Below are 26,283 nucleotides of genomic sequence, written 5' to 3'. Positions count from 1 at the left end.
AGCCTGTGTTTCAGACATAAGGAAGTGGATGGCTGCAAACTTTCTACTTTTAAACTCGGACAAAACAGAGATGCTTGTTCTAGGTCCCAAGAAACAAAGAGATCTTCTGTTGAATCTGACAATTAATCTTAATGGTTGTACAGTCGTCTCAAATAAAACTATGAAGGACCTCGCCGTTACTCTGGACCCTGATCTCTCTTTTGACGAACATATCAAGAAAGTTTCAAGGACAGCTTTTTTCCATCTACGTAACATTGCAAAAATCAGAAACTTTCTGTCCCAAAATGATGCAGAAAAATTAATCCATGCTTTTGTTACTTCTAGTTTAGACTACTGCAATGCTCTACTTTCCGGCTACCCGGATAAAGCACTAAATAAACTTCAGTTAGTGCTAAATACGGCTGCTAGAATCCTGACTAGAACCCCCAAATTTGATCATATTACTCCAGTGCTAGCCTCCCTACACTGGCTTCCTGTCAAGGCAAGGGCTGATTTCAAGGTTTTACTGCTAACCTACAAAGCATTACATAGGCTTGCTCCTACCTATCTCTCTGATTTGGTACTGCCGTACATACCTACACGTACGCTACGGTCACAAGACGCAGGCCTCTTAATTGTCCCTAGAATTTCTAACCAAACAGCTGGAGGCTGGGCTTTCTCCTATAGAGCTCCATTTTTATGGAATGGTCTGCCTACCCATGTGAGAGACGCAAACTCGGTCTCAACCTTTAAGTCTTTACTGAAGACTCATCTCTTCAGTGGGTCATATGATTGAGTGTAGTCTGGCCCAGGAGTGTGAAGGTGAACGGAAAGGCTCTGGAGCAACGAACCGCCCTTGCAGTCTCTGACCTGGCCGGTTTCCTTCTTTCCACTGGGATTCTCTGCCTCTAACCCTATTACAGGGGCTGAGTCACTGGCTTACTGGTGCTCTTTCACTATTGTGGGATGAGTCACTGATGTGATCTTCCTGTCTGGGTTGGCGCCCCCCCTTGGGTTGTGCCGTGGCGGAGATCTTTGTGGGCTACACTCGGGATGGTAAGTTGATGGTTGAAGGTATCCCTCTAGTGGTGTTGGTGCTGTGCTTTGGCAAAGTGGGTGGGGTTATATTCTTCCTGTTTGGCCCTGTCCGGGGGTTATCATCGGATGGGGCCACAGTGTCTCCTGATCCCTCCTGTCTCAGCCTCCAGTATTTATGCTGCAGTAGTTTCTGTGTCGGGGGGCTAGGGTCAGTTTGTTATATCTGGAGTACTTCCCCTGTCCTTTCCGGTGTCCTGTGTGAATTTAAGTATGCTCTCTCTAATTCTCTCTTTCTTTCTCTCTCTCGGAGGACCTGAGCCCTAGAACCATGCCTCAGGACTACCTGGCATGATGACTCCTTGCTGTCCCCAGTCCACCTGGCCGTGCTGCTGCTCCAGTTTCAACTGTTCTGCCTGTGATTATTATTATTATTTGACCATTATTTATGAACATTTGAACATCTTGGCCATGTTCTGTTATAATCTCCACCCGGCACAGCCAGAAGAGGACTGGTCACCCCACATAGCCTGGTTCCTCTCTAGGTTTCTTCCTAGGTTTTGGCCTTTCTAGGGAGTTTTTCCTAGCCACCGTGCTTCTACACCTGCATTGCTTGCTGTTTGGGGTTTTAGGCTGGGTTTCTGTACAGCACTTTGAGATATCAGCTGATGTACGAAGGGCTATATAAATAGATTTGTCTCAGTCTCAGTATTCTTACATAGGTATTCCTCTTGTCCAGATGGGATAGGACAGTGTGCATAGTGATGGCAATTGCATCGTCTGTGGATCTATTGGGGCGCTAAGAAAATGGAAGTGGGTCTAGGGTGTCAGGTAAGGTTGAGGTGATATGATCCTTGATTAGCCTCTAAAAGCAGTTCATGATGGCAGAAGTGAGTGCTGCGGGGCGATAGTCATTTAGTTCAGTTACCTTTCCTATTCAATTCTCAGTAGTTGGTATTCAGACTTACCTTATGCAGGTGTGTAACGGGCTTTGCAGGCGTGGTTCCCTTGAATACATTTAATTCAACCTCTGAAAACCCTCCCACTTGCTTGCAAACAGATTTTCTCGTGGAGTTTTCATTCAATAGTGTTATCAACACATTTATCTTAAGCCATCCCTTTAAATACGGTGCACCTTTAATTCGAATTTTGCCAACTGACTCACTAGAATATATTGAGAATAGAATACAATGGGTTCAGAATATAGGGATCAATGAAAGAAACCCACCAAATACGGTACTGTATATGCATATTTTACTATGTTTCAGCAACTGGTAGATGTCAAAATACTCTGATCTTGTATTTTTGGGGTTAGGAGAGCCTTTACACATGAAATATATTGATTAATCAAAATACATTGGTTTGATTCATCCTGAAAGTTGACATATCCAAGGTCAAACCATGAGCTATTGGAAGGTGGAAACAAGTGTACAATAAGGGTTGAACAATAGTCCTGTAATCCTCACAAATCATGGAACTGTATATGGAATGATGTGAAATGTAAGCTACAAATTGAAGAAAACAAACACTAAAGTGACAGTTATAAATTTATGTGGGTATTACTGAAGGTGGCTCCCGACCGTGGCTAATATCTAACATGATAAAAATTGTAAAATAAAACAGAGAAAAGCCTAGGCATATAATTAAAACATTATGTAGCACATACATCAACTCGGTTGGTCCAGCCCTACAGAAGCCTATAGTTTGTGTCTCCAAATTTAATCAATGCAAATTATGAGGGCACAAAATTAAAACATGTGCTGATATGATTTTCAGTTTGCTTCCATATTACTGGTTTCACATTTGCTTCCACAGATCATAAGGAAAAATAATCCAAAACAATTGCTATTTTTAATTGCAATCTCTTCTCCAAACGGATTACTAATTTAACTGGCTCTTATCAACAGCTAAGACACTGCATTTGTAATGTATTCAGACCCATCCCTTTTTCCACATTTTTTCCCCTCATCAATTTACATACAATACCCCATAATGACAAAGCAAAAACAGGTTTTTAGATAAGTGTGCAAATTTCTTACAAATAAGAAACAGAAATAACTTATTTACATACAGTACCATTCAAACGTTTGGACAAACCTATTCATTCAAAGTTTTTCTTTATTTTTTACTAATTTCTACATTGTAGAATAATTATAAAGACAATCAACACTATGAAATAACACATATGGAATCATGTAGTAAGCAAAAAAGTGTAAAATCAAAATATATTTCAAATTTTAGATTCTTCAAAGTAGCCACCCTTTTCCTTGATGACAGCTTTGTCCACTCTAGGCATTCTCTCAACCAGCTTCATGAGGAATGTTTTTCCAACAGTCTTGAAGGAGTTCCCACATACAGTTGAAGACGGAAGTTTACATACATCTTAGCCAAATACATTTAAACTCAGTTTTTCACAATTTCTGACGTTTAATCCGAGTAGAAATTCCCTGTCTTAGGTCAATTAGGATCACCACTTTATTTTAAGAATGTGAAATGTCCAAATAATAGTAGAGAGAGTGATTTATTTAAGCTTTTATTTATTTCATCACATTCCCAGTGGGTCAGAATTTTACATACACTCAATTCGTATTTGGTAGCATTGCCTTTAAATTGTTTAACTTCGGTCAAGCATTTTGGGTAGCCTTCCACAAGCTTTACACAATAAGTTGGGTGAATTTTGGCCCATTCCTCCTGACAGAGCTGGTGTAACTGAGTCAGGTTTGTAGGCCTCCTTGCTCGCACATGCTTTTTCAGTTCTGCCCACAAATTTCCTATAGATTTGAGGTCAGGGCTTTGTGATGGCCACTCCAATACCTTGACTTTGTTGTCCTTAAGCCATTTTGCCGCAACTTTGGAAGTATGTTTGGGGTCATTGTCCATTTGGAAGACCCATTTGCGACCAAGCTTTAACTTTCCGACGGATGTCTTGAGATGTTGCTTCAATATATCCACATAATTTCCCTGCCTCATGATGCCATCTATTTTGTGAAGTGCACCAGTCCCTCCTGCAGCAAAGCACCTCCACAACATGATGCTGCCACCCCGTGCTTCACTGTTGGGATGGTATTCTTCGGCTTGCAAGCCTCCCCTTTTTCCTCCAAACATTACAATGGTCATTATGGCCAAACAGTTCTATTTTTGTTTCATCAGACCAGAGGACATTTCTTCAAAAAGTACGATTTTTGTCCCCTTGTGCAGTTGCAAACCATAGTCTGGCTTTTTTATGGCGGTTTTGGAGCAGTGGCTTCTTTCTTGCTGAGAGGCCTTTCATGTTATGTTGATATAGGACTCATTTTACTGTGGTTATAGATACTTTTGTACCTGTTTCCTCCAGCATCTTCACAAGGTCCTTTCCTGTTGTTCTGGGATTGATTTGCACAAAGTACTTTCACCTCTAGGAGACAGTACGCGTCTCCTTCCTGAGCGGTATGACGGCTGCGTGGTCCCATGGTGTTTATACTTGCGTACTATTGTTTGTACAGATGAACGTGGTACCTTCAGGCATTTGGAAATTGCTCCCAAGGATGAACCAGACTTGTGGAGGTCAACATTTTTTTTTCTGATGTCTTGGCTGATTTCTTTTCATTTACCCATGATGTCAAGCAAAGAGGCACTGAGTTTGAAGGTAGGCCTTGAAAAACATCCACAGGTTGCCTCAAATGATGTCAATAAGCCTGTCAGAATCTTTTAAAGCCATGACATCACTTTCTGGAATTTTCCAAGCTGTTTAAAGTCACAGCCAACTTAATGTATGTAAACTTCTGACCCACTGGAATTGTGATACAGTGAAGTGAAATAATCTGTCTGTAAACAGTTGTTGGAAAAATGACCTGTGTCATGCACAAAGTAGATGTCCTAACCGACTTGCCAAAACTATAGTTAACAAGAAAATTGTGGAGTGGTTGAAAAACTAGTTTTAATGACCCCAACCTAAGTGTATGTATACTTCTGACTTCAACTGTATGCTGAGCACTTGTTGTCTGCTTTTCCTTCACAAAGAAGGTAGAGGTTTTTACACTTGGAACCGGCAGGTTTGCTCGACCTTATTTATGGTTTCCTCGCACATAAAAGTGGTGGAAATGAGGGAATTAGTGAAGGTCATTATACAGCATATCTGCAAACACACCTCTACCACACCTTAATTTCTTACATCTCCACCCAGAATGAATTGCAGGTGCTATTCTCATTCAATTTAAGGTCAGAAAAAGCATAGAGAAAAAAGTGGAATGGAATTCCATTCCATTTACATGCGCTTAACTTGGTTCGGAATCGGCCCCCAGCAGCGCAAAAACAAACACCCGTTTGTAAACCCTCATGAAAGGAGCTCCAGGCAGCCCCTTATTGCCGTTTCACACTGTCTTTTTGTCTGATTATCAGAATCTTGGTCCAGATGCATGGGCCAGTCGTGCAGTCATGCCCAGATAGTGATTGGGGTGGTCAGGCCGATGCCCCTGCATGCCACTAGGAGAACAGTGTCCCATGTCTGACTGTACTCCACAGCTGCCAGGGTGGCACAATAGACCATCTCTCTCAATTTTCCCTAGGTGAACAACAAAAGTGATACATTGTACCCATTCGTTACGTAATTTCATGACCGGGAAATAGTGTTTGTCCTGCGTCCCATTCTTTACAGCAGCGTAACCTCCTGGAAATATAACCTGTGTGTGTGAGAGAGAGAGCGAGAGAATAGCGATGACACAGCGTGCTTCCGACTCATCACAACCATTGCCGTTTCCTCCCCACACACTCCATGGGGCAATATTCTTACTACCCTTGTTTCTTTAGTCACGCGGACTCCATACCACACCCACATCCGCCCAACCACTGGGTAGAAGTGTCAGTTCAATGTTAATTTTTTATTTACGTTTGGTTGAGTTGTCAACTAACGTGAATTCAGCAAAAATGTGACCATGTCATCAGGATTTAAGTTAAACGTTGTGTATAAAAAAAATCCAATCAGTCTTCCACGTTAAAACAGATTTTTGGGGGTTGAAATGAAGTGGAAACAACGTTGATTCAACCAGTGTGTGCGCAGTGGGCACCCATGTCATGATGAATCGTTTCCACAAGGCTACAACAAGTTAAAAGGAAACGAGAAAAGGTTCAAGTTCATTATAAAACGTTTTAATAAATAAAACTGAGGTATGGTATGGTTTGTTTCAGTTTTGGTTATCAGTGTCGATACAATTCATTTTGGTTCTTATGGAAGAAAAGTTCCACAGTTTAACCAATTAACGTACAAATTAACAAAATATACATGTGAATGTATCATACGGTAGAACATTCAGAACATTTAATGGATCAATTTATGTAATAGGTCAAATGTTTAGATTACTAGGACCCACGGCAGTGATTAATAGCAAATGGTTGGTCTAGTATTTTCAGCATCATGGCGCACGTGTAGGCTATAAAAGTCATTTTAACCAGCACTATTCAGTCGGTTTAGGCTTGTGCTGTGTATTGTTTTCAGTCCTTTTCGACCAGGCCCAGCCCTAGAAAGTATTAGACCAATGTTCTTCCATCTCCCTCTTTTGGAGCACAGCCAGCGGGGAAAGTCACAGCGGGAGAGCATGAACTCTTTTACCGTAACGATCAGTCACCTCTTTCACAAAACAAGCTCCAATTTTCGGAGAAACCTCCGCTGAGTTCCCGGGACAGCCCAGTTTCCAACATTAGGGACCACAGCAATTTATAGTGTCTGAACGCATATGTGGTCTCCTCTCTCTCTACCCGGCTCATACCCGGATAGTTTTGCCCACAACGTATTCCTCCTGCTCCGTCACAAAATTGTATTTATGAACCCAAATCAAAGCAAACTCTTCATTGTCCCTTCAAAACGCAGCAATGGCTTTTAACATGGGCACCGATGAGACCAGGGAGTCCCCACCGACACGGTAGCAGTTCACAGAGCTCCGTATGACGGTATTTCTCCCTTGCTCCATTTTCGCTTTCTTGCAGGGGAGGAAGTCGGGCTCCGAGGCCGCCTTGCCCCGTCTCTTCCTGGCGTTACGGTCAGGCCTCGACGGGCCCCGGTTCTCCTTGTCTTCTCTACCTACTGTTACACTGCAGTGCAGCGGGTGTGAGTTCGTTTCGTCCTCGGAGGATACTGGAATCTCCTGGGGCTGGGGGGTCGCGGGTAGTCCAGACAGAGACGATGAAACCTCCCTCTCCAAACGGTCTCCAGTTGTTTCCTCCATCGGCGACTCTTGCTGGATCGTCTCTGCTGCTGTCGTGGTTTCACAACTGGCCTGCGATGCGTGGTAGATATTCCGGGCGGACTGCATTACGAGCGTGAGCAGCAGGCTCCGGTGGAGACGGTGTCCCCCGCGCTGGGCGCGCGAGCTGTATAGTTTGCCTAGAGCGTGGACCATAATCCTCTTGGCCTCAGCGCTGACCTCCATGTTGTTGCTTATTATTGATCTTAAGACGTTTAGAGACACTTTAATTTGATTGCCACAACTTTGGACCTTCCTTTACCGTTAGGGCCTAGATTCTCCAAACTTCACACACACACACACATACATGAACGTGCCTATACAGCCGCTTTATTATATCTTCGCTGACGTCAGTGGCTCGCTGTCATCTGAGAGGTGTTAATTCTTCCATGAGCTCCTCCTATGCCAAAAGCCCCACAAGAGCTGCGGATAACATGTAGTAAGTAGCCTCCTACACTATATTTAGACTACTATTTATGACTAGACACATGTGTAGGTTGTGTTTAGGCTGTGTTTATTTGTACCACATTTGTTTGCATAATTGTGTAATTTGAACAACCGAATATGAATGCAAATCTGACTACTGTCAACTGTATACTAATGAAAAAAACAGAAACTGAGAAACCCATGAAATTCATAAAATATCGGTGCCATTGAGTTGTTGCATTGTCTTACTATTACTAGGCTAATTGTGTGTGTGGCATCTATTATTAAGTGGAAGGGCATTGCATTTAGTTTTCTTGTGTAAGTGGACTGCTGCTTTCTTGAACATGTCTTTCTTGCAAAATAGATTAGCCTATAGGCTAATTAAAGGTTAAATAAAACATGTGCATTTGATACTGTTCCAATTTTTTTTAATTAATCATTTGAACAAAAATGATATGCCTCAATAGCCTTATATTTAGCTACTGGTATCAGGCCAAGACCACCAATCAAAGACATTATATAATGATTTTTTTCTGGGAAAAGCTGTGTTGATAAATTACTCTTGAATCTTCATGTTTTTCTTGCTTCACATTACTTTAACATTACTCCCATGGGGGCTGTTTTTCAGAGGGGTTATCAACAGATGCCCATATAAAGTACATCCGACGGGTAACCGAGGCGAGCGCGCTGCGGGTGAAAAATCCATGACGCGCCTAGGAGACCCTCGCTTCCATTGGCCATTTAAAGTACGAACCATTAGGGATTGCGTCAGAACACATCTCCTTATTTGGTGTTGTCAAGACTGTGCGCCCTGCTTCCCTGAGCCCAAATATGGGCAGCGGGAGCGCGCTTAATCCAGTGGTGGCGCGTTTTGGGGTCAACTCAACTCATTTATTTTGGGATGCACATCTGGCAGCAAGGATGCCGCTGGAAATCTGACATTGATGAAAGGAGCAAGCAAGCCATGCTGCTCAGTGCTAATCAAACTATCAGTCAACTGTCTCTGGATTGGCAAAGAAAACTTTCTCCCTCATCAAGCTTTCATTCATTTCACAACTTGTTCTCAACTGGCCTACCTGGTTAAATGAAGGTGAAATATATATATATTTTTTGCATGGCTTTTACATGGTTTCTTCAAGACCTAATACTTTATATTACATGAAAGGTAAACCAAACACTGAAAAATGGTGGAGTTTCATATAGGTTCATCCATGACCATGTCTTATTCTATTAACACAGAAAGACCGGTTCAGATTGTGTTATTGTAATTTTAGAGACTTTTTTTTGTATTCCAACAATCCAAAATCACACCTCTAGTATTTCCTGTCCTGTCCTCCATCTGGACTCTTTGGTTCAGTATGTCCCTGTCCAATATAAGTTGTATGCATCATTTCTAAGTCAAGGTCCAAATGGAACCAAGAAGCATTCATTTGATGAGCTGTGATTTGATTCACTTACTATGCACTCCCTTGCCCACATTCCATTTGGTGCTCACTTTAAATGGCCCATCTTCATTATTGCCAAAATCACCACAACAGAGTGACCTTTGATCATGTCTAATTACAGCAGGTAGCAAACCTATAATTTACAAGTCAATCTTGTCAGTGGTACAAATATTTGGGAAAAAAGGAGCAAGGTCACAAATCATTTGTTACAAACCTTTTATTAAGATAGTTTTTTTTTAATCCATGTTGACATTTATCTTAATGATTTTTCTTTACAATAGTTAATGTGCAATTACCTTGAATAATATTGGGTCACAGTTAAGGGGTTTCACAAAGTTATTGGCACTTGGAAAACAATGAGAACAGAATGAGCACTGGCACTACAGGGTCACAGAGGGCAAGGAGCAGGGGCAGAGACATTGGGGAAGCTACTGCACTGGTTTCAATAAGCGGTTTGTGGGTATATACCTCATGCTGAGAGTGCACGACTAACAATCCAACTTCTTTAGTGCCTCTATGTATAATATACAGTATATATCTATACATATATTCATATTTATATATGTATATGTGAAAAAATGTCCTTCTCCAAGCCTATATACACCACACTGGACACTGCCTTTGTTTGTCCATCCTCTTGAGATGTGTGTGTTGGGGGAAGAGGGACATCTACCTGTAGGGATGGAGGATGAATCAGCTTGAACTGTCCTGTCCCACACAAACAAACATTCCTTTCTGTTCCTATAGTCTTGTGCTTCAGAGCTAAGAGAAGTAACCCTCTCCAAAACACACAAAACAGAACTTTGATCACTTAGTAACCAACTCAGTCATTGACTATGGTCTGTGGGGGAAATACTGTCATCTGGTGGTAGCTCCAGTACCACATGTGAACAGCAGGTGGTGAACAAGAGTGGATCTGACAGTGTCCATAATATCATGGGATCTGTTCAGCAGGGTGAAATCAGACCCTGGTGTATAGGTTCAATAACAGGTGCAAAGTTTGTAATTCAGACCTCTATAGCGTCACACACCCACTACTACCCACCCACCTCCCCAAAAATCATTCCCCCCAATAGACGAGACAGTACAGTGCCCTAGTCCCCCCCCCTGGAAGAACCTCTCATGGAACCCTTATCACAAACAATGAAAAAAATATATACAGTTCTGTCTAGCTATCGGTGCTCTGTCTAGCTATCGTACAGTTATCTTTCTTTCCTTTTCAATGTTTTCTTCAGCAAGAAGTAGGTAAATCATTCACCACCTTCAATTAGTAGCATTTCTTTAAGGTCTTTACAGTACATGTTTCTTTAAAGAAAACATAAGCAATAAAAGAAAAAATATTTTGAAAAATAATATTTTTTTCTGTACAATATTCTGATGGACAGACAGTCTGCAGCCATGACACCTCTCTCCCTAAACATGACCCCTCCTCCCTCCCTTCAGTCACACCAACTCAGTAGCACATTAGGCCAGTACTTTAAGACCAAAGCAACCATCATCCTCCTCTGACCTGTAGGCCAAATGCATGCTGGGAGCTCACACACACCAGTCTCCATGACGTCTCGACAACACGCGAGACCAAGTAAAAAATAAAAAATATATAAAAAAACAGTCCTCTTTCATCGCTTCCACACTGTTACACAATCACCCTACATAGGAAATCGTTAGACGAGCGTAGAAAGAAAGTCAGCTCAACGGTCCCAATATTTACAACAGGAGTCATCCCAGTGCATCCCACATCCACAGATCTGAGACGCAGGCTATGTTCCAATACTCTCTAAATGCACCCTTCCTTTAGTCCCTTCCCTGAAGTGCTTACATCAAGGAAAGGGAGGAAGGATGCTGCTTAAAAAGTATTTGAACAAGGCCATCCCTTGGGTTGATTCTCCACACAACACATCAAAACCTTTTATCAAAGGTGCAGGAAACATGGGTTCATCCCATTTAAAAAGGTGCTTCACCTCCCCTTTAACATATCCACCTTTGTCCATTTTGGATTTACCAAGCGTGAGAGAGAGTTAAACAACAGCAAATCAGGACAGAAATGTCATGCATAGAGTGGACCTGCTTCTCTGCCGTATGGAGAAAAGTGAATTGTGTCCGCTCTATACATCACTTTTCTATCTGAAGGTGTCTCACATCTTTTGGATTGCAAAGGTGTATGGAAGATGGTGTAGGTCATCGTTCACAAAGACAAGTGTCCCAGCAGAGGGAGTCTTAAACCAATCCAAAAGACTACCAGGTGGAGGACACACTCACTCACACACATCAATCGCACAGGAACAAATATAATTTTCAGTCACATTCAAGGAATGAACACAAATGCTTGCTCTCGCACATATATGAGACTGTTTAAAACACACCAACATACTCCACCGGAATGCCAAACCCCCTGACCTCACCCCATCTCTCTTTGGAACACGTGTGTGTGTGTGTGTGTGTGTTACAACTCTGTCTCAAGCTGAACGACCTGCCACCTTTTAAACCCCATTCTACTCCCTCCTTCCCAACATCAACATAAGCAGGACCCACCCCTGCATATCCATGTCGATTAAAAAAGGCACATTCCATTATTCCAAAATGTTTTGCGGTCATTGAATCACCACCTCATGATGTGCAATGATGTCAGAAGTCTGCTTCGGAGCAAGTCACTAACCAACAGAGGGGTTAGCTAGCTAGCACGATAGTTGCAGCAGTCGACCAGTTGATTCAAGCTGTGCATTTCTACATTTAGCCGTGATTTCCGAGTAAGCAGTTTAGCTAGCATAGTAACGTCGCTAGCTCGCTAGCAAGCATAACATAGTCAGTCATCGTTGTGAACAGCCACATAGGTAGGCTTCCTTGACAATTTCCATAGAGAAAAAAGGACAAGAATAAGATAAGCTATATTGGATTGCCGCAGGTAGAAAGTGCCCAGTTCTGTCTTAAAAACAGATTATTTTTCAGTTCAATAGTTTGTCAAGTTAAGACTTTTCTGACCACTTGATCAATACCATATTTTTATGCAAAAATAGCACTTTTACTTATTTGCTTTTAAATCTTATTTTTCGGCGCAGGACTTTCTTTGCAAAAACAGCTGTTCAAAATACAATAAAACAACAGAGATTTAAAACCAATCCCTCTCTTTCTCTCTGTACACAACAACAGTTGTATAAATACATATTCAAAAAAATATGACCGTCTTTTTCTTTCCCCCTTGGATTTCTTTACAATTACAGGTTGTGCACCTGTAGTCCTCATCTCTGGATCCATGTTACAAACAGAGAAACGAGCTGTGATCAGAAAAGCTACAAGAAGAGAGACAGTACATTAAAACTGAGGGCATAATCATTTTGTTCTGGTCACAGAAGGGTGTGGGGTTGGTGGGTTAGGGGTCTTTCTATCGCTCCCTCTCTCCCCTTTTCTCTTTCTCTCATTCTAGAGAGAAACTACAGTCTCTCTCATATCCATAGAGTAGTCGGTTTGTTGGTTTGTTTTTCCTCAAGAGGTTGGGATACAATCGTTCAGACTGACATTGTGCAATGCTGCTGACATCTACATTCAAAACCAGGGGAATGTGTTTTGATATGGTGAGGCAGGAATTTGGTTAATCCCCCAAAAATACTGCATCCCCACAAACCCATCACCCTTTCTCTACCCCCATACTAATATACAGCAGAAACCATATTGGAAGTTACGATTGCTTGGACTCTCGCTTTCAAAATTAAAGCATAACTTCCTGGTTAACATCCAGGTAACAACCCCTGTTTCCCCTAGCAACGTTTCAGAGTCACATGTCGGAGGTGGAGGATCAAAAGGCCAAAGGGTCAGGGGGATGGGCCACACCACCAGAGGAGAAGAAAGGAGTACAGGGAAATATAGGTATTCATCATCATCATCATCATCGTCTTCTAAACACTTCTGTACTCCACCTCCCCATCTAAAACAAAGTGCCTCCGTCGCTGCCCACCCCCTGCAGCGACTCGCCGGACGAGCCGCCCGTCTCGGCGCCCTCCAGGGAGTTGGGTTCAAAAGTTGGCTCCGCCCCTAGGGCGTCGGCCTCCATCTTGGCGTCGGGGAGGAAGGCGGAGTACGCGTCGCCCTCGGCCATGAGCAGCTTCAGCTTGGGGATCCAGCTCTTGCGGACGACGCGGCGGGCGTTGGTGCACATGTCCGCCGCGATGGCGTTCATCTCGCTCTCCTTGAAGCTCGTGGCGAAGTTCTGGCTGTAGACTGATGGAGGGAGGAGAGAGAGAGAGGGGAGGAAGGAATGAGGGAGGGAAGGAGGGGAATAGAGAGAGAATAAGAGAGAAAAGAGGAATAGACCAGAGTTAGGATTGATGAGCCCAATCATAAATCAGCCGTTCATTTGTACTAACAAAAAGGCACTTGTGTTTAAGTGAAACACTCACATTTGACTGCGTGCAACACTCTGTTGTCCAGGGGCTTGCGGCTGGGGTCGTTAGTGGAGGAGCGGATTCCCGTTCCACAGCTGTTAGCCAGAGTATTCCTGACAGGGAGAGAGTATAATGATACCTTTATAAGCATACAGACATCCATCAACTGTTAACACACACACGTCAGACGTATAAACACCCACACACACACACGTCAGACGTATAAACACATACACGTATAAACACACGTATAAACACACACAGACACGTCAGATGTATAAACACACACACGTAGAAACACACACAGACACGTCAGACGTATAAACACACACAGACACGTCAGACGTATAAACACACACAGACACGTCAGACGTATAAACACACAGACACGTCAGACGTATAAACACACACAGACACGTCAGACGTATAAACACCCACACTTGTCAGACGTATAAACACCCACACTTGTCAGACGTATAAACACCCACACTTGTCAGACGTATAAACACCCACACTTGTCAGACGTATAAACACACACAGACACGTCAGACGTATAAACACACAGACACGTCAGACGTATAAACACACACAGACGTCAGACGTATAAACACACACAGACACGTCAGACGTATAAACACCCACACTTGTCAGACGTATAAACACCCACACTTGTCAGACGTATAAACACCCACACTTGTCAGACGTATAAACACCCACACTTGTCAGACGTATAAACACCCACACTTGTCAGACGTATAAACACCCACACTTGTCAGACGTATAAACACACACAGACACGTCAGATGTGTGAGAGAGAGAGAGAGAGAGACACACTAACCTGTCGAAGAAGGCAGCCAGCAGCCTCCTGAGCAACACCTTGTGCCTGGTCCCTGCACTCACATGACAGTTCATCAGCTGGGCTCGAGATATGAACACACACGTACCTGCAGAGACACACACACATTAGTGAGAATCATCAACAAACACACAGAACAGTGTCACCATGGACTACTCCAGACACTAGCCCTATTGAAATTCTACACACACAAACCTGGATATACCCCCCCATACACATCATCTTTAAAACACACACAGACACATCCTGTTTACACACACAAACCTGGATATACCCCTCATACACCACACACACCATCTGTAAAACACACACAGACACATCCTGTTTACACACACAATATCAAAGAAGAACACACACACTGAAACATAGACCCAAACACCCATCCGGGGTCTGACTCGGCATAATAAACAAACAAGCAGCAGGCCAAACAGATGGGAATACTTGACTGTAGTCCACATGTAGACTGACAGTGTACTCTAGGACAAGGTGGCAGTGGAACGTAACATAGGCTCCCAGAGAGGCCTCGACGTGGCTAATATTAACCACACTGACACATGCCTCATCTCTTACATACAGTCATCTCACAGTAAGGACCACTCAGTGTACTGCAGAACCAGGCCATGTCCCATTTCACTAGTCATGTAAGGACCACTCTCAGTGTACTGCAGAACCAGGCCATGTCCCATTTCACTAGTCATGTAAGGACCACTCTCAGTGTACTGCAGAACCAGGACACGTCCCATTTCACTAGTCATGTAAGGACCACTCTCAGTGTACTGCAGAACCAGGCCACATCCCATTTCACTAGTCATGTAAGGACCACTCTCAGTGTACTGCAGAACCAGGCCACGTCCCATTTCACTAGTCATGTAAGGACCACTCTCAGTGTACTGCAGAACCAGGCCACGTCCCATTTCACTAGTCATGTAAGGACCACTCTCAGTGTACTGCAGAACCAGGCCACGTCCCATTTCACTAGTCATGTAAGGACCACTCTCAGTGTACTGCAGAACCAGGCCACGTCCCATTTCACTAGTCATGTAAGGACCACTCTCAGTGTACTGCATAACCAGGCCACGTCCCATTTCACTAGTCATGTAAGGACCACTCTCAGTGTACTGCAGAACCAGGCCACATCCCATTTCACTAGTCATGTAAGGACAACTACTAGAGTAGACTATACAGTGTGTGTATAGTATACACTAAGAGTACCAAACATTATGAACACATTCTGAATATGGAGTTGCAACCCCCCTTGTGCCCTTAGAACAGCTTCAATTCATTGGGCATGGACTCTACAAGGGGTCAAAAGTGTTCCACAGGGATGCTGGCCCATGTTGACTCCAATGCTTCTCACAGTTGAATCACGTTGGGTGGTGGACCATTCTCGATAGACACAGGAAACTGTTGAGCATGAAAAACCAAGCAGTGTTGCAGTTCTTGACCCAAACTGGTGCCCCTGGCACCTACTACCATACCCCGTTCAAAGGCACTTAAATATGTTGCCTTGCCCATTCACCCTTTGAATGTGTGAGCCAATCTATGTCTCAAGGCTTAAAAATGCTTGTTCAACCCATCTCCACCCCTTCATCTACACTGATTGAAGTGGATTTAACAAGGGACATCAATAAGGGATCATAGCTGGTCAGTCTGTCATTGAAAGAGCAGGTGTTCTTAACGTTTTCTACACTCAGTACACTGCTTATACCCTATCTTCATTTGATCACTCTGTTGTTGCAGAGAAAATGCAAACTAGTGTATTCAAGGTTTAAAAAGGCTTCCATTTTAAAATTTCAGACTAGATTCACCCTAACGAAAAATCTATCAACCCCTACAACATGTCCATTCATTATAATCCTCATAATAATTCACATTTCCTGTTGCTGCACGATTAGTTTCCTGCTGTTCAAATTAAGATAGCACATCTTTAACAAGGCCACATTCCACTTCGGTCCCTAGACCCTTCTCTGACCCTTCTCCTACTCCAGTTCTGAAATGACAGAATGGATCCACACACACTGACCTGAGACAAGCTCTAGTTTCTCTGCGGGGTCCCCCTCCTCGTATAGTTTGGGGTGGCAGCGGTTGCCTATCTGTGTGATGAGCTCAGCGGGGAGAGACGACAGGTCCTGGCGACCCCGCATACGACCCCGGGTCTCTGAGTGGTCCGGCAGGGCCTCCACACGCTCACCAGCTACCAGAGGGAGAAAGACATGTGTTAGATCTGGTCTGACCTTATATATATAAATATAATATATATATAAAATATATATATATATATATATATATATAATAATATATATAATATATATAATATATATAATATAAATATATATAATATATATTTTATATGAATATATTATATATATATATAATATATATTTATATTATATATATAATAATATATATAATAATATATATAATATAAATATATATATTTATATTATATATATATAATAATATATATATAATAATATATATAATATAAATATATATATATAAATATATATATATAATAAATATAAATATATTATATATATATTTATATTATATATATATATAAATATATATATAATAAATATATATATGAATATATATATATAATAAATATATTTATATATTTATTATATATATATATTTATATTATATTTATTATATATATATATTTATATATATATATATATATATATATATATAATATAAATATATATATATTTATTATATATATTTATATTATATATATTATATATATATATATATATATATAATATAAATATATATAATAAATATATATATATATTATATATATATATATATAATAAATATATAAATATATATATACACACACACACGTCGGTACCTGCGGCGCCCACATTGAGCATGCTGTACATGGTGTACATGTTACAGATCTGTCTGGTCTGACCTTTATATACACACACACACAGGTACCTGCGGCGCCCACGTTGAGCATGCTGTACATGGTGTACATGTTACATATCTGTCTGGTCTGACCTTTATACATACACACACACACACATACACACACCGGTACCTGCGGCGCCCACTTTGAGCATGCTGTACATGTTACAGATCTGTCTGGTCTGACCTTTATATACACACACACACACACACCGGTACCTGCGGCGCCCACGTTGAGCATGCTGTACATGGTGTACATGTTACAGATCTGTCTGGTCTGACCTTTATATACACACACACACACAGGTACCTGCGGCGCCCACGTTGAGCATGCTGTACATGGTGTACATGTTACAGATCTGTCTGGTCTGACCTTTATACATATACACACACGCACACACACACACACACACAGGTACCTGCGGCGCCCACGTTGAGCATGCTGTACATGGTGTACATGTTACAGATCTGTCTGACCTTTATACATACACACACACACACCGGTACCTGCGGCGCCCACTTTGAGCATGCTGTACATGTTACAGATCTGTCTGGTCTGACCTTTATACACACACACACCGGTACCTGCAGCGCCCACGTTGAGCATGCTGTACATGTTACAGATCTGTCTGGTCTGACCTTTATACACACACACACACACACACACACACCAGTACCTGCAGCGCCCACGTTGAGCATGCTGTACATGGTGTACATGTTACAGATCTGCCTGTACTGCTCCTCCGTCTGCTCCTCCGTCACTTCCTCCTCTTCCTCCTCGTCATGGTAACTGATAGGCGAGTCACTGGTGTAGGCGCTCATCGTGCCCGGGCTGGCGCCCTCCGATGCCACGTTGCCCATGGAGACCACACTCCCGTTGGACCCGCTGCCGTGACCCCCGACCCCTGATCCTATCCCCGCCCCGCTGGCCCCCATCCCCATCGCCAGTGCCAGCGCCCCCGAGCTCTGGATGGCACTCCCTCGCACGGACTCCTGGGAAAAGCGGGCGGCCTTCCTGGACCCGCCTCCACCTGAGCCCCCTCCACCCCCGTCTCGGCTGCTGCCTCCCTCCCACAAGCGCTTGGCCACAGGGGTGCACACCACCGAGTAGGGCGAGGCTTCTGATTGGTTGCCCTGCTGCTCTGTCTTCACCCGTGACACAAGGGGGAGGGGGGTAAGGCAGGAGGCGGGGCGACTGCCAGTCCCCATGGCAACGGTTTGAGTGACGGGGCTCTGGGGTTCAGAGGGCGGAGCCTCCTCGGCTTGCAGGCCCTGGGAGTCACAGCTGGGCGAGGAAACCTGGAGGAGGAATATGGAGAGAATACATTTATCAATAGTTTATTATGGAAATATAAATATACTGTATATGCAAATACTTGCAATGATTGTGATGTGGTTGTTTACGCATCTCAGTTGAGTGTACTGTCGCTCTGGAAACGCCTGGTAGAGTTCTGCTAAACACGTTCAAAATGTATCAGGGTTTCTGAACATGTGGCGCCGGACACTTGATCAGCAACATTTTCATTTACCGGAAACATTTGCATTTGGTGCATAGCGTGATTAGGGCGTCCACCCACGGTGCTCAGAACGACAGCAATCACATTTAGAATACGGTCATTCATTCATATTCACAGAACATGCAAGTCGGGGATGCAACGATGTGCGGTCCTTCTGATGTGCACTTCAAACACATTTTATTTTCTTCAGCCAACAAGATGAGTAACCAACAGCAAAATCACTAGCCTGTGTCAATCTACTATAGTAGAAATGTTAAGGCTACCTATTCTATTGGTCAGCTTGTTGAAAATAAATAGCCTATTTCAAACAGACTCTGGGCCAGTTGTGGGCCCAAATTCATCAGTAGGCCTAAGCTACATAAAAGCAATGAGTCTGAGGCAACAGATCAGAACGTTTAGCTTAAAATGTTGATAAACTATTATTTCTTCACATTATAAGCGCAGCACTGTGCACAAGGCAGCAGGCTATGCACGAATGTTTGTTCCATAATGCAATTAGCAGGAAAACACCATTATCAAAAGGCCACTACACATGCGACCGGTTTCATGTAACAGATGAAAATATCCGTTAGAAATTTAGAACGAGAGGAGATCTAATAGGCTACTTTGAAGCAACATAAGACATGCTGAAATGTGTATTAAAACATTCAGGTTTCAAACAATGAAGTATATGTTTTCAAAATGCATACTGCCTCCAGCTCATTGCAAAGTGGTGTGTGACGCGCTGATGAAGCCTGCCTTCTGTTGCCGTTTGATGCAGCGTTCAAAGCAACTGAGAAATCTCTGACTTCTGACTTCAGTGCGTTCAAGACAACTGGGAACTGGGGAAAAAACAAGCTCTGACTGGGAGAAGAGTTTTGAACAGTCATCCAACTCGGAATTCCAACTCAGGAAATCAGGCCTCTTTCCAGAGCCCCGAAGTCGTAATAATTTGACCTCGTATTTTAAGATACTGTACATACAAATATACTGCACACACGTACCAATTTACTTCCACTAAATTATGCAGATTACCCAATAGACCGATAAGCATGACCCATCAAATGTATTTCCATCAATAAATAGGCTGAAAAGCATTATTTCGCAATTGGATTTTCTCTTCTCCCTAGCAGTTGGCCGACGCAAATGTTATTTATCTGCATTATTTTTTTTATACGGACAAAAGCAATCTATTACAGGCTAACAGAAACCCTGGTATGTATGTGCGTATTATTCTAAGACCTCTGAATAAAGAGCACAGCATAACGGCACAACCTGTGGTCACTGTGTGTGATTGTGATGCAGGACAAGACTCCCCTTTGAAGGAGGCACCCAAAAACATTATTTTGGTCAAATGTTTTGCAGCCGGTATCACATGATTCAAAATGCATCATAAAGTCTGTATTTCTGTATTTTGAAAGTTATATATCTTGAAAAGTTGATTGCTGACATGCAAAACATTTCTGGACTATATCTCAAAACTGCACATCAACTGTTCCCAGGCCGTCATTGAAAATAAGAATTTGTTCTTAACTGACTTGCCTGGTTAAATAAAGGTAAAATAAAAAATGGACTAATGAAACAAATACCAAAATATTGTTTTTTGGTGGAGTTTTCATTTAAAACATGCTTGGGTTGTTAAAAAGGCTATATAAAACCCATGTATTATTACCTTGAGGAAGAACTCTGTGCCCTTCTCCATGATCTGCTGGATCTGCAGGAAGCCTGCGGTGTACATGAGGAGGAACTGGTCTCCCACTGTCATGCTGAGGCGGCCTGTGTAGCAGAAGGCCAGGATCTGCTGGAAGCTCTGGGGCTGGACGGCCGGGGGGAGCTCCACCACTGTGGGGGTCTTGGAGCCGCTGCCTCCCCCAGTGCTGAAGAGGTCCCGGAAGTAAGAGCTGCTGGCCGCAAGCACGGCACGGTGAGCCTGGAGGAGGAGGGAGGAGTAAGAAGACTCTATAGAGTTATGAGTTATATAAGGAATGTTTCCTTTGTTTGAACTATACATTTATTTTAAAACTGTGTGGTTGATCTTTTGGGAGGTGCAAAATGTCATGATTCTGATCATTCAGATTCTGATTCAGTGATTCGATTTTCTCTGTTATTTTTCTAACATCAATAAATGTTGACCAATAATGGCAAGTCATGAAGGGCAACGGGATAATAAACTCATAAAAATCAATCCGTTACCGCCGGGATAGACCCATAGATAAATAATGGGTCTTGTACATCAGAACACTAAAAAAACTAAAATGTACATTATAGTACACAATCTACGTAATTCACACAGTAATATCCCACCTTGAAGGCGTGACCCTTGACGACCACGGAGACGTCGCAGTAGAGCCCCTGGAGACGCTGCTCGTTCAGACACTCCAGGACGTTGTTGCCAAAGTTAGGAATCGCCATCTGAAGGGTCTGGGCCATGGTGCGCTACGCACACCACCACAGGGTCTGGAGGGAGAGAGAGATATCAGCAACATATTTGAAAAGAGCCAATTAAATCAGTTACCAATCTTCTGCATGAGGCTGACCCGTTTGTCCCCAACCTAATGAAGCAACAAACAGTAATGCCCTGTACTTAACCTATATCATGGATTCCAACACCATTGGTACACTGAACAACAATATAAATGTAACATGTAAAGTGTTGGTCCCATGTTTCATGAGCTGAAATAAAAGATCCCAGGAATGTTCCATACTTACAAAAAGCTTATTTCTCTCAAATGTTGTGCATAATTTTTGTACGTCTCTTTTAGTGAGCATTTCTCCCTTGCCAAGATAATCCATTCACCTGACAGGTGTGGCATATCAAAAAGCTGATTAAACAGCATGACCATTACACAGTTGCACCTTTTGCTGGGGACAATAAAAGGCTATTTATAAATGTGCAGTTTTGTCACAAAACGCCACAGATATCTCAAGTTTGGAGGGAGTGGACAATTTGGCATGTTGAATACAGGAATGTCCACCAGAACTGTTGCCAGATAATTGAATGTTCATTTCTCTACCATAAGCGGTCTCCAACGTCATTTCAGAGAATTTAGCAGTACGTCCAACCAGCCTTACTGTACTAAAGCCATTTTGTGGGGAAAAACTGATTGGCTGGGCCTGTCTCCCCAGTGGCTGGGCCTGGCTCCCCAGTGGCTGGGCCTGTTCATTTGTTCACTATAACAAGTAACATGGTACTAGTGGTGCATGTTACAATCAATGAGAAACCACTAAGAAGGAGGGCCTAATTATCAAGTAATTTAACTACTATTACCATATAATTTCTAAGGACACCAGGTAGATAGAGGGCTGTAAAATAATGCCCAACCAAAGCACCCATCATACGGAGAGGAAATCCTATCAGCTCATCACTGACCTTAACACTAACAGACAGCACCCTCCAATGGACAAAACATGTTTAGTGATGATACCCATTTGGAAGCAACTGAAGTGAACCTAACACTTTCATTTGTCATTCAGACAAAGTAAACCATTTTACAGTGTGTTTTGAGCAGAAAGGAGACCCTTAAAATACTATTTGAAAAGCCTACTTTTCCATATGTAGCAAATGTCAATGCCCATACACACACACACACACACACATACACACCTTATTCTGAAAAGTGAAAGCATATCACTTCTATCTGCTATTTATATAGGCCTAAAACTGTCTAAAACCAATTCAGAGATGTTATTTGATTGTAAAATGTGTGTTTACATCTGTGTAAATATCCTACAGTACTACAATGTGGGTTTGTTTGAATTGCCCATAACCTATTCTCTCAAACATACAACAACCTAAACCTGCAGCCCTCTAATATTTCATAGGCCTATGCTCTAAAGTCAATAGAAATTAAAGGTCTGTCATTCCTCTCGACAACATCATATAGAATGGCGTGTGTGGATGAAGAGGAGGAGACAAAGACAGTGAGCCACTTTGAACTATTAAGATACACTGAACTTTTTAAGGGTGCAGGCGCCTCCTCTCCCCTCCCACTATCTCTGAAGCTCAGCACAGACATCCACCTCAGCTAACCCCATAACAACCATAAACAGCACAGACATCCACCTCAGCTTACCCCATAACACGGGCAGGGGGCCACCCATACTGAATGTGTCACTGTCAACTAGTCACTTTTCATAAAAGCATCTGATTCGCTAACTGATGCTATAGGCTATTATTGCATCCATTACACATGCATGTTCTAGCATGCATCTATGCACCTACACACAGTCACACGCAGTCATCCACTTATAGACTACACACACACACACAAAAGCTGCCATTGACAGGGTGGATACTATGTGGCAGCATTAACAGACCGTTAGAATCTTCTCACCTAGTGAAACACAAGATTCACAAGAAGTCTGACTAACATATTAAAAGTGAAGTAAGCGGCCCAACATATAAGCCTTGTTTTGGGATCCAGCCAGCCACACTGGTAAAAGAAACACCGTCTTTGTCTCCATCCCTCTCTCTTATGCCCTCTCGCAAAAACACAGATGCGCACTCACACACACCAACGCAAACAAACACACACACATTCACACACACACACACTAAACAATACTGCCTGTTTACAGTTTGGCAGGACACACACACAGAATAGAATAAAGCATGGGTGTGTTTGTGGAGTTTGCACTGAGAGAGCGACCAAGGAGGGTAGGAGAGGGGCCTGAACAAGGGCTGTGCCCAGAAAAGGGGTAATGTCAGGCACAGCAGCCAGGTTAGAGGGCAGAGGAGGAGAAGTTCAGTTCACCCACTGCCTCACATCTCATACCGGGCAGTGGAGTCAGTCACAAAACTAGGTCACACAGTGTCAACATAAGTGCCAGTCTTTTCACAGGAGCCTCAAGAATGTTTTACCAGCATTTAAAATGCAGCCACAGCTTATGTGATGTTGTGATGGACCAAGGACCGTATTTGTGATCTTATAGAAAGTTTTTAAAAAATCCAGTTTATCCACACTCCTAGACGATAGTCTGTGAAAACACCAACTGCTAAATTAATTTAGATTGCCTTACAGATTATTAGAGAGGGTTGCATGGGTGGTGGCCAGCAACATACCACCCTGCATCCCACTGTTGGCTTGCCTCTGAGACTAAGCAAGGTCCTGGTCAGTCCCTGGATGGGAGTAGGGGGCACTACTGCCTCTGGTCGAAGGAGACCCCAATGCGCCAGGGCAGTGATTGGGGACATTGCCCTGTGTAGGGTGACATTTTTCAGACGGGACGTTAAGCAGGTGTCCTGACTCTCTGTGGTCACTAAAGATCCCATGGCACTTATTGTAAGAGTAGGGGTGTTATGTTAACCCCGGTGTCCTGGATACATTTCCAAACTGGCATCATCAGCTTTCACACATTCATCCCCCCTCCTCTCCCCTTTAACAATATCCAGGTCATTGCTTTAAATTAGAACGTGTTCAGTAAATTTACCTGGTAAAATATGGGTAAAAAAAATAAGGTGCTGGCACAACTATTTTATAGGCATTTCCTGGTTTCAAAACCCATGTCTACTGTAAGGATATAGCTTGCCTGCTATAAAATGTTGCCTAACACAATGCAACTATCAATTCAATGTTGACTTTTCTTATTGAAGGGCTACTGACCATCATTGAAATACATTATTCATCGTTTCAATGAATTCACGTAACATGCAAATTGATATAGGCATGCTCAAATTGATCACATCGAAAACTGTTCCCGAACCACATTCATTAAATACCAATTAAATTAAACAGTTCAAAGCAAACCTCTTAAGTGATAGCTAGCTGTTACTAGCTACAAATTGTATCTCCAGCGAGTTGCGTTTTGACCAGGATACAAGATCAAACCGCGACGATTGCTGTCTGTGTACCGAGGTGACCGCCGCGCCGTGTGCCAGTCTGCCCGCTCGGAGTGCTCCACTGGCACGGGCCGGGGGGCGACAGAGAATGGCAGTGACTGCAGCAACACGCGATCCAGGAGCGCCACGGCGTTTGCCAGCTGTCAAAAACGTATACGGATATAACGAACTTTAATCAGTTTGAAAAGGTCCACATCTTTCGCTTTTAGTCCCGTCTTTCATTGCAATATACGCATCCCATCCGCAGGCCTGTGAATCCGGTGCCTGTCAGGACTAGCTAAGCTAGCTAAACTAGCAAGCTAACATAGCACTGCTAAAATATTTTGGGTTCGCCCCAGCGCACCATCCACCTCATGCACTCAGACAACCGCACAGTATCCGCTGCTTCCGCGATTACCCACGAATTAAAAACAACAGATTGTCACAAACTGTATCGATGAGGTTGACAGTTGTCCCACGGTGTCAGCTATCGATTCCAAATCGTATTTATTTAAATATTTTTGGGATGGGGAAATGACTCCCACTGCTATACTCCATTTTACCGACATCAACAGGTCATCTCAGGACACGCAGCAGCTGAGGGCGAGCCAGACGGAACCAGTGCGGCACAGAACAGGGGTGTTTCAAATCGGTAGACAAGACATCTATTTAACCACTTCTCACCAATGTGATAGATGGCCAAAATATTTGTATCCGAAACTTACAATTATTTTAATCGTGTAGCTCACATAAATTCTTACAATTGACGGTACATAAAAATATTTGATCGTGCACTGTAAAAAAGTTTTCGATCATATTGCCGAGGAGAAAGTAGCCACAAAGGCATGTGGGGCTCGGAAGTCGCAAGCCGGTGAGGTGTTTAAAGTTTGTGATGGTGCCATCCTCTTACCAACCCATCCCCCATCGCACACCTTTCCCAAAACAATAGTTTACCCCCACGAAACATTCCGAACCCATCTGATATCTGCCCCAAACCGCGGTGCCAACTAGGGACACCGGTCTAGCCCCGGGGTCGTCGCCCACCGCCCCTGCATCCTCATACGACCCCAACAGACATCCTCATTCTCCAGCAGATGCTCACCCCTTAGCTGGGAAACTGATCCAAAACGTTTCAATGGAGGATTCGATAGCCCTCTCCCCGCACTCTCTTGCTACAGGCAGCCATTCGTTGTGAGCAATGGCGAGACGCCGATCGCAGAGCTATCGAGGGCGGAACAGTGTCCCAGGGGATTGCGGAGCTCGGAGTCACCGATCGCGCCGAACAGAAAGACAAGCATGACGCGCTCATCATTCAATCGCATGATCGTCTCAAGCACAGCCTCAATTTGGGGAGACCTATCCCACGGCGTGATGTGTTTGCGCATTGGCACAGCAGCGTGCAGAAACCGCCTCTATCCCTTCTCCCTGTGCTGTGTGTGAGATGGAAATGGGGAAGTAAGCTGTGTGTGTGAGTGCACGTGTGTCTGGACTACATTAATTTAGGTGAACCCAGTGCGTGCAAAGAATAAATAATCATGCCTGCAAGTAACGGGTACGGGGAATCAAATAAAAACACATTTTGCTTAGAGAGAGATGGAGCCCTGAGTTCTACCATTGCATGGCTGAGTTGGACCTGCTTTATAGCCTATGTGGGCTATTTCATGGGGAATATATATATATATATATATATATATATATTTTCAGGCTACCTACACTTT

General features: G+C 43.1%; 2 protein-coding genes across 3 annotated transcripts; both read right to left on the bottom strand.

Annotated features, from left to right (window-relative positions):
* Positions 1 to 6,126: 6,126 nt before the first annotated feature.
* LOC110538719 (immediate early response gene 2 protein) lies at positions 6,127 to 7,834 on the bottom strand. The gene has a single exon (XM_021625677.2). It carries the CDS (start codon positions 7,413 to 7,415, stop codon positions 6,846 to 6,848), a length of 570 nt encoding a protein of 189 aa, XP_021481352.2. The 5' UTR covers positions 7,416 to 7,834; the 3' UTR covers positions 6,127 to 6,845.
* Positions 7,835 to 9,301: 1,467 nt separating this feature from the next.
* Positions 9,302 to 25,851, bottom strand: LOC110538718 (nucleus accumbens-associated protein 1). Of its 2 annotated transcripts, none has more exons than XM_036938862.1 (8): positions 25,668 to 25,851; positions 21,052 to 21,204; positions 20,420 to 20,677; positions 17,929 to 18,550; positions 16,356 to 16,526; positions 14,315 to 14,420; positions 13,492 to 13,589; positions 9,302 to 13,312 (listed from the first exon to the last, which is right to left on the bottom strand). In XM_036938862.1, exons 2-8 carry the CDS (start codon positions 21,175 to 21,177, stop codon positions 13,020 to 13,022), a joined length of 1,674 nt encoding a protein of 557 aa, XP_036794757.1. In that variant the 5' UTR covers positions 21,178 to 21,204; positions 25,668 to 25,851; the 3' UTR covers positions 9,302 to 13,019. The 2 variants fall into 2 exon arrangements, with proteins under 2 accessions (XP_036794757.1, XP_036794758.1); XM_036938863.1 differs by lacking the exon at positions 25,668 to 25,851 and adding an exon at positions 24,495 to 25,165.
* Positions 25,852 to 26,283: the final 432 nt, after the last annotated feature.

The sequence above is a fragment of the Oncorhynchus mykiss genome, chromosome 12 (genome assembly GCF_013265735.2).
Source record: "Oncorhynchus mykiss isolate Arlee chromosome 12, USDA_OmykA_1.1, whole genome shotgun sequence".
Classification (NCBI taxonomy): domain Eukaryota; kingdom Metazoa; phylum Chordata; class Actinopteri; order Salmoniformes; family Salmonidae; genus Oncorhynchus; species Oncorhynchus mykiss.
This window is presented reverse-complemented; position numbering and strand designations above follow the sequence as displayed.

Coding starts and splice junctions, on each gene's coding strand:
- LOC110538719 (XM_021625677.2), bottom strand. CDS start 7,415: ATGGAGGTCAGCGCTGAGGCCAAGAGGATTATGGTCCACGCTCTAGGC.
- LOC110538718 (XM_036938862.1), bottom strand. CDS start 21,177: ATGGCCCAGACCCTTCAGATGGCGATTCCTAACTTTGGCAACAACGTC. Junction 18,551..20,419: donor GCACAGAGTTCTTCCTCAAG/GTAATAATACAT, acceptor TTCCTCCTCCAG/GTTTCCTCGCCCAGCTGTGA. Junction 13,590..14,314: donor CTGGCTGCCTTCTTCGACAG/GTTAGTGTGTCT, acceptor TCTCCCTGTCAG/GAATACTCTGGCTAACAGCT.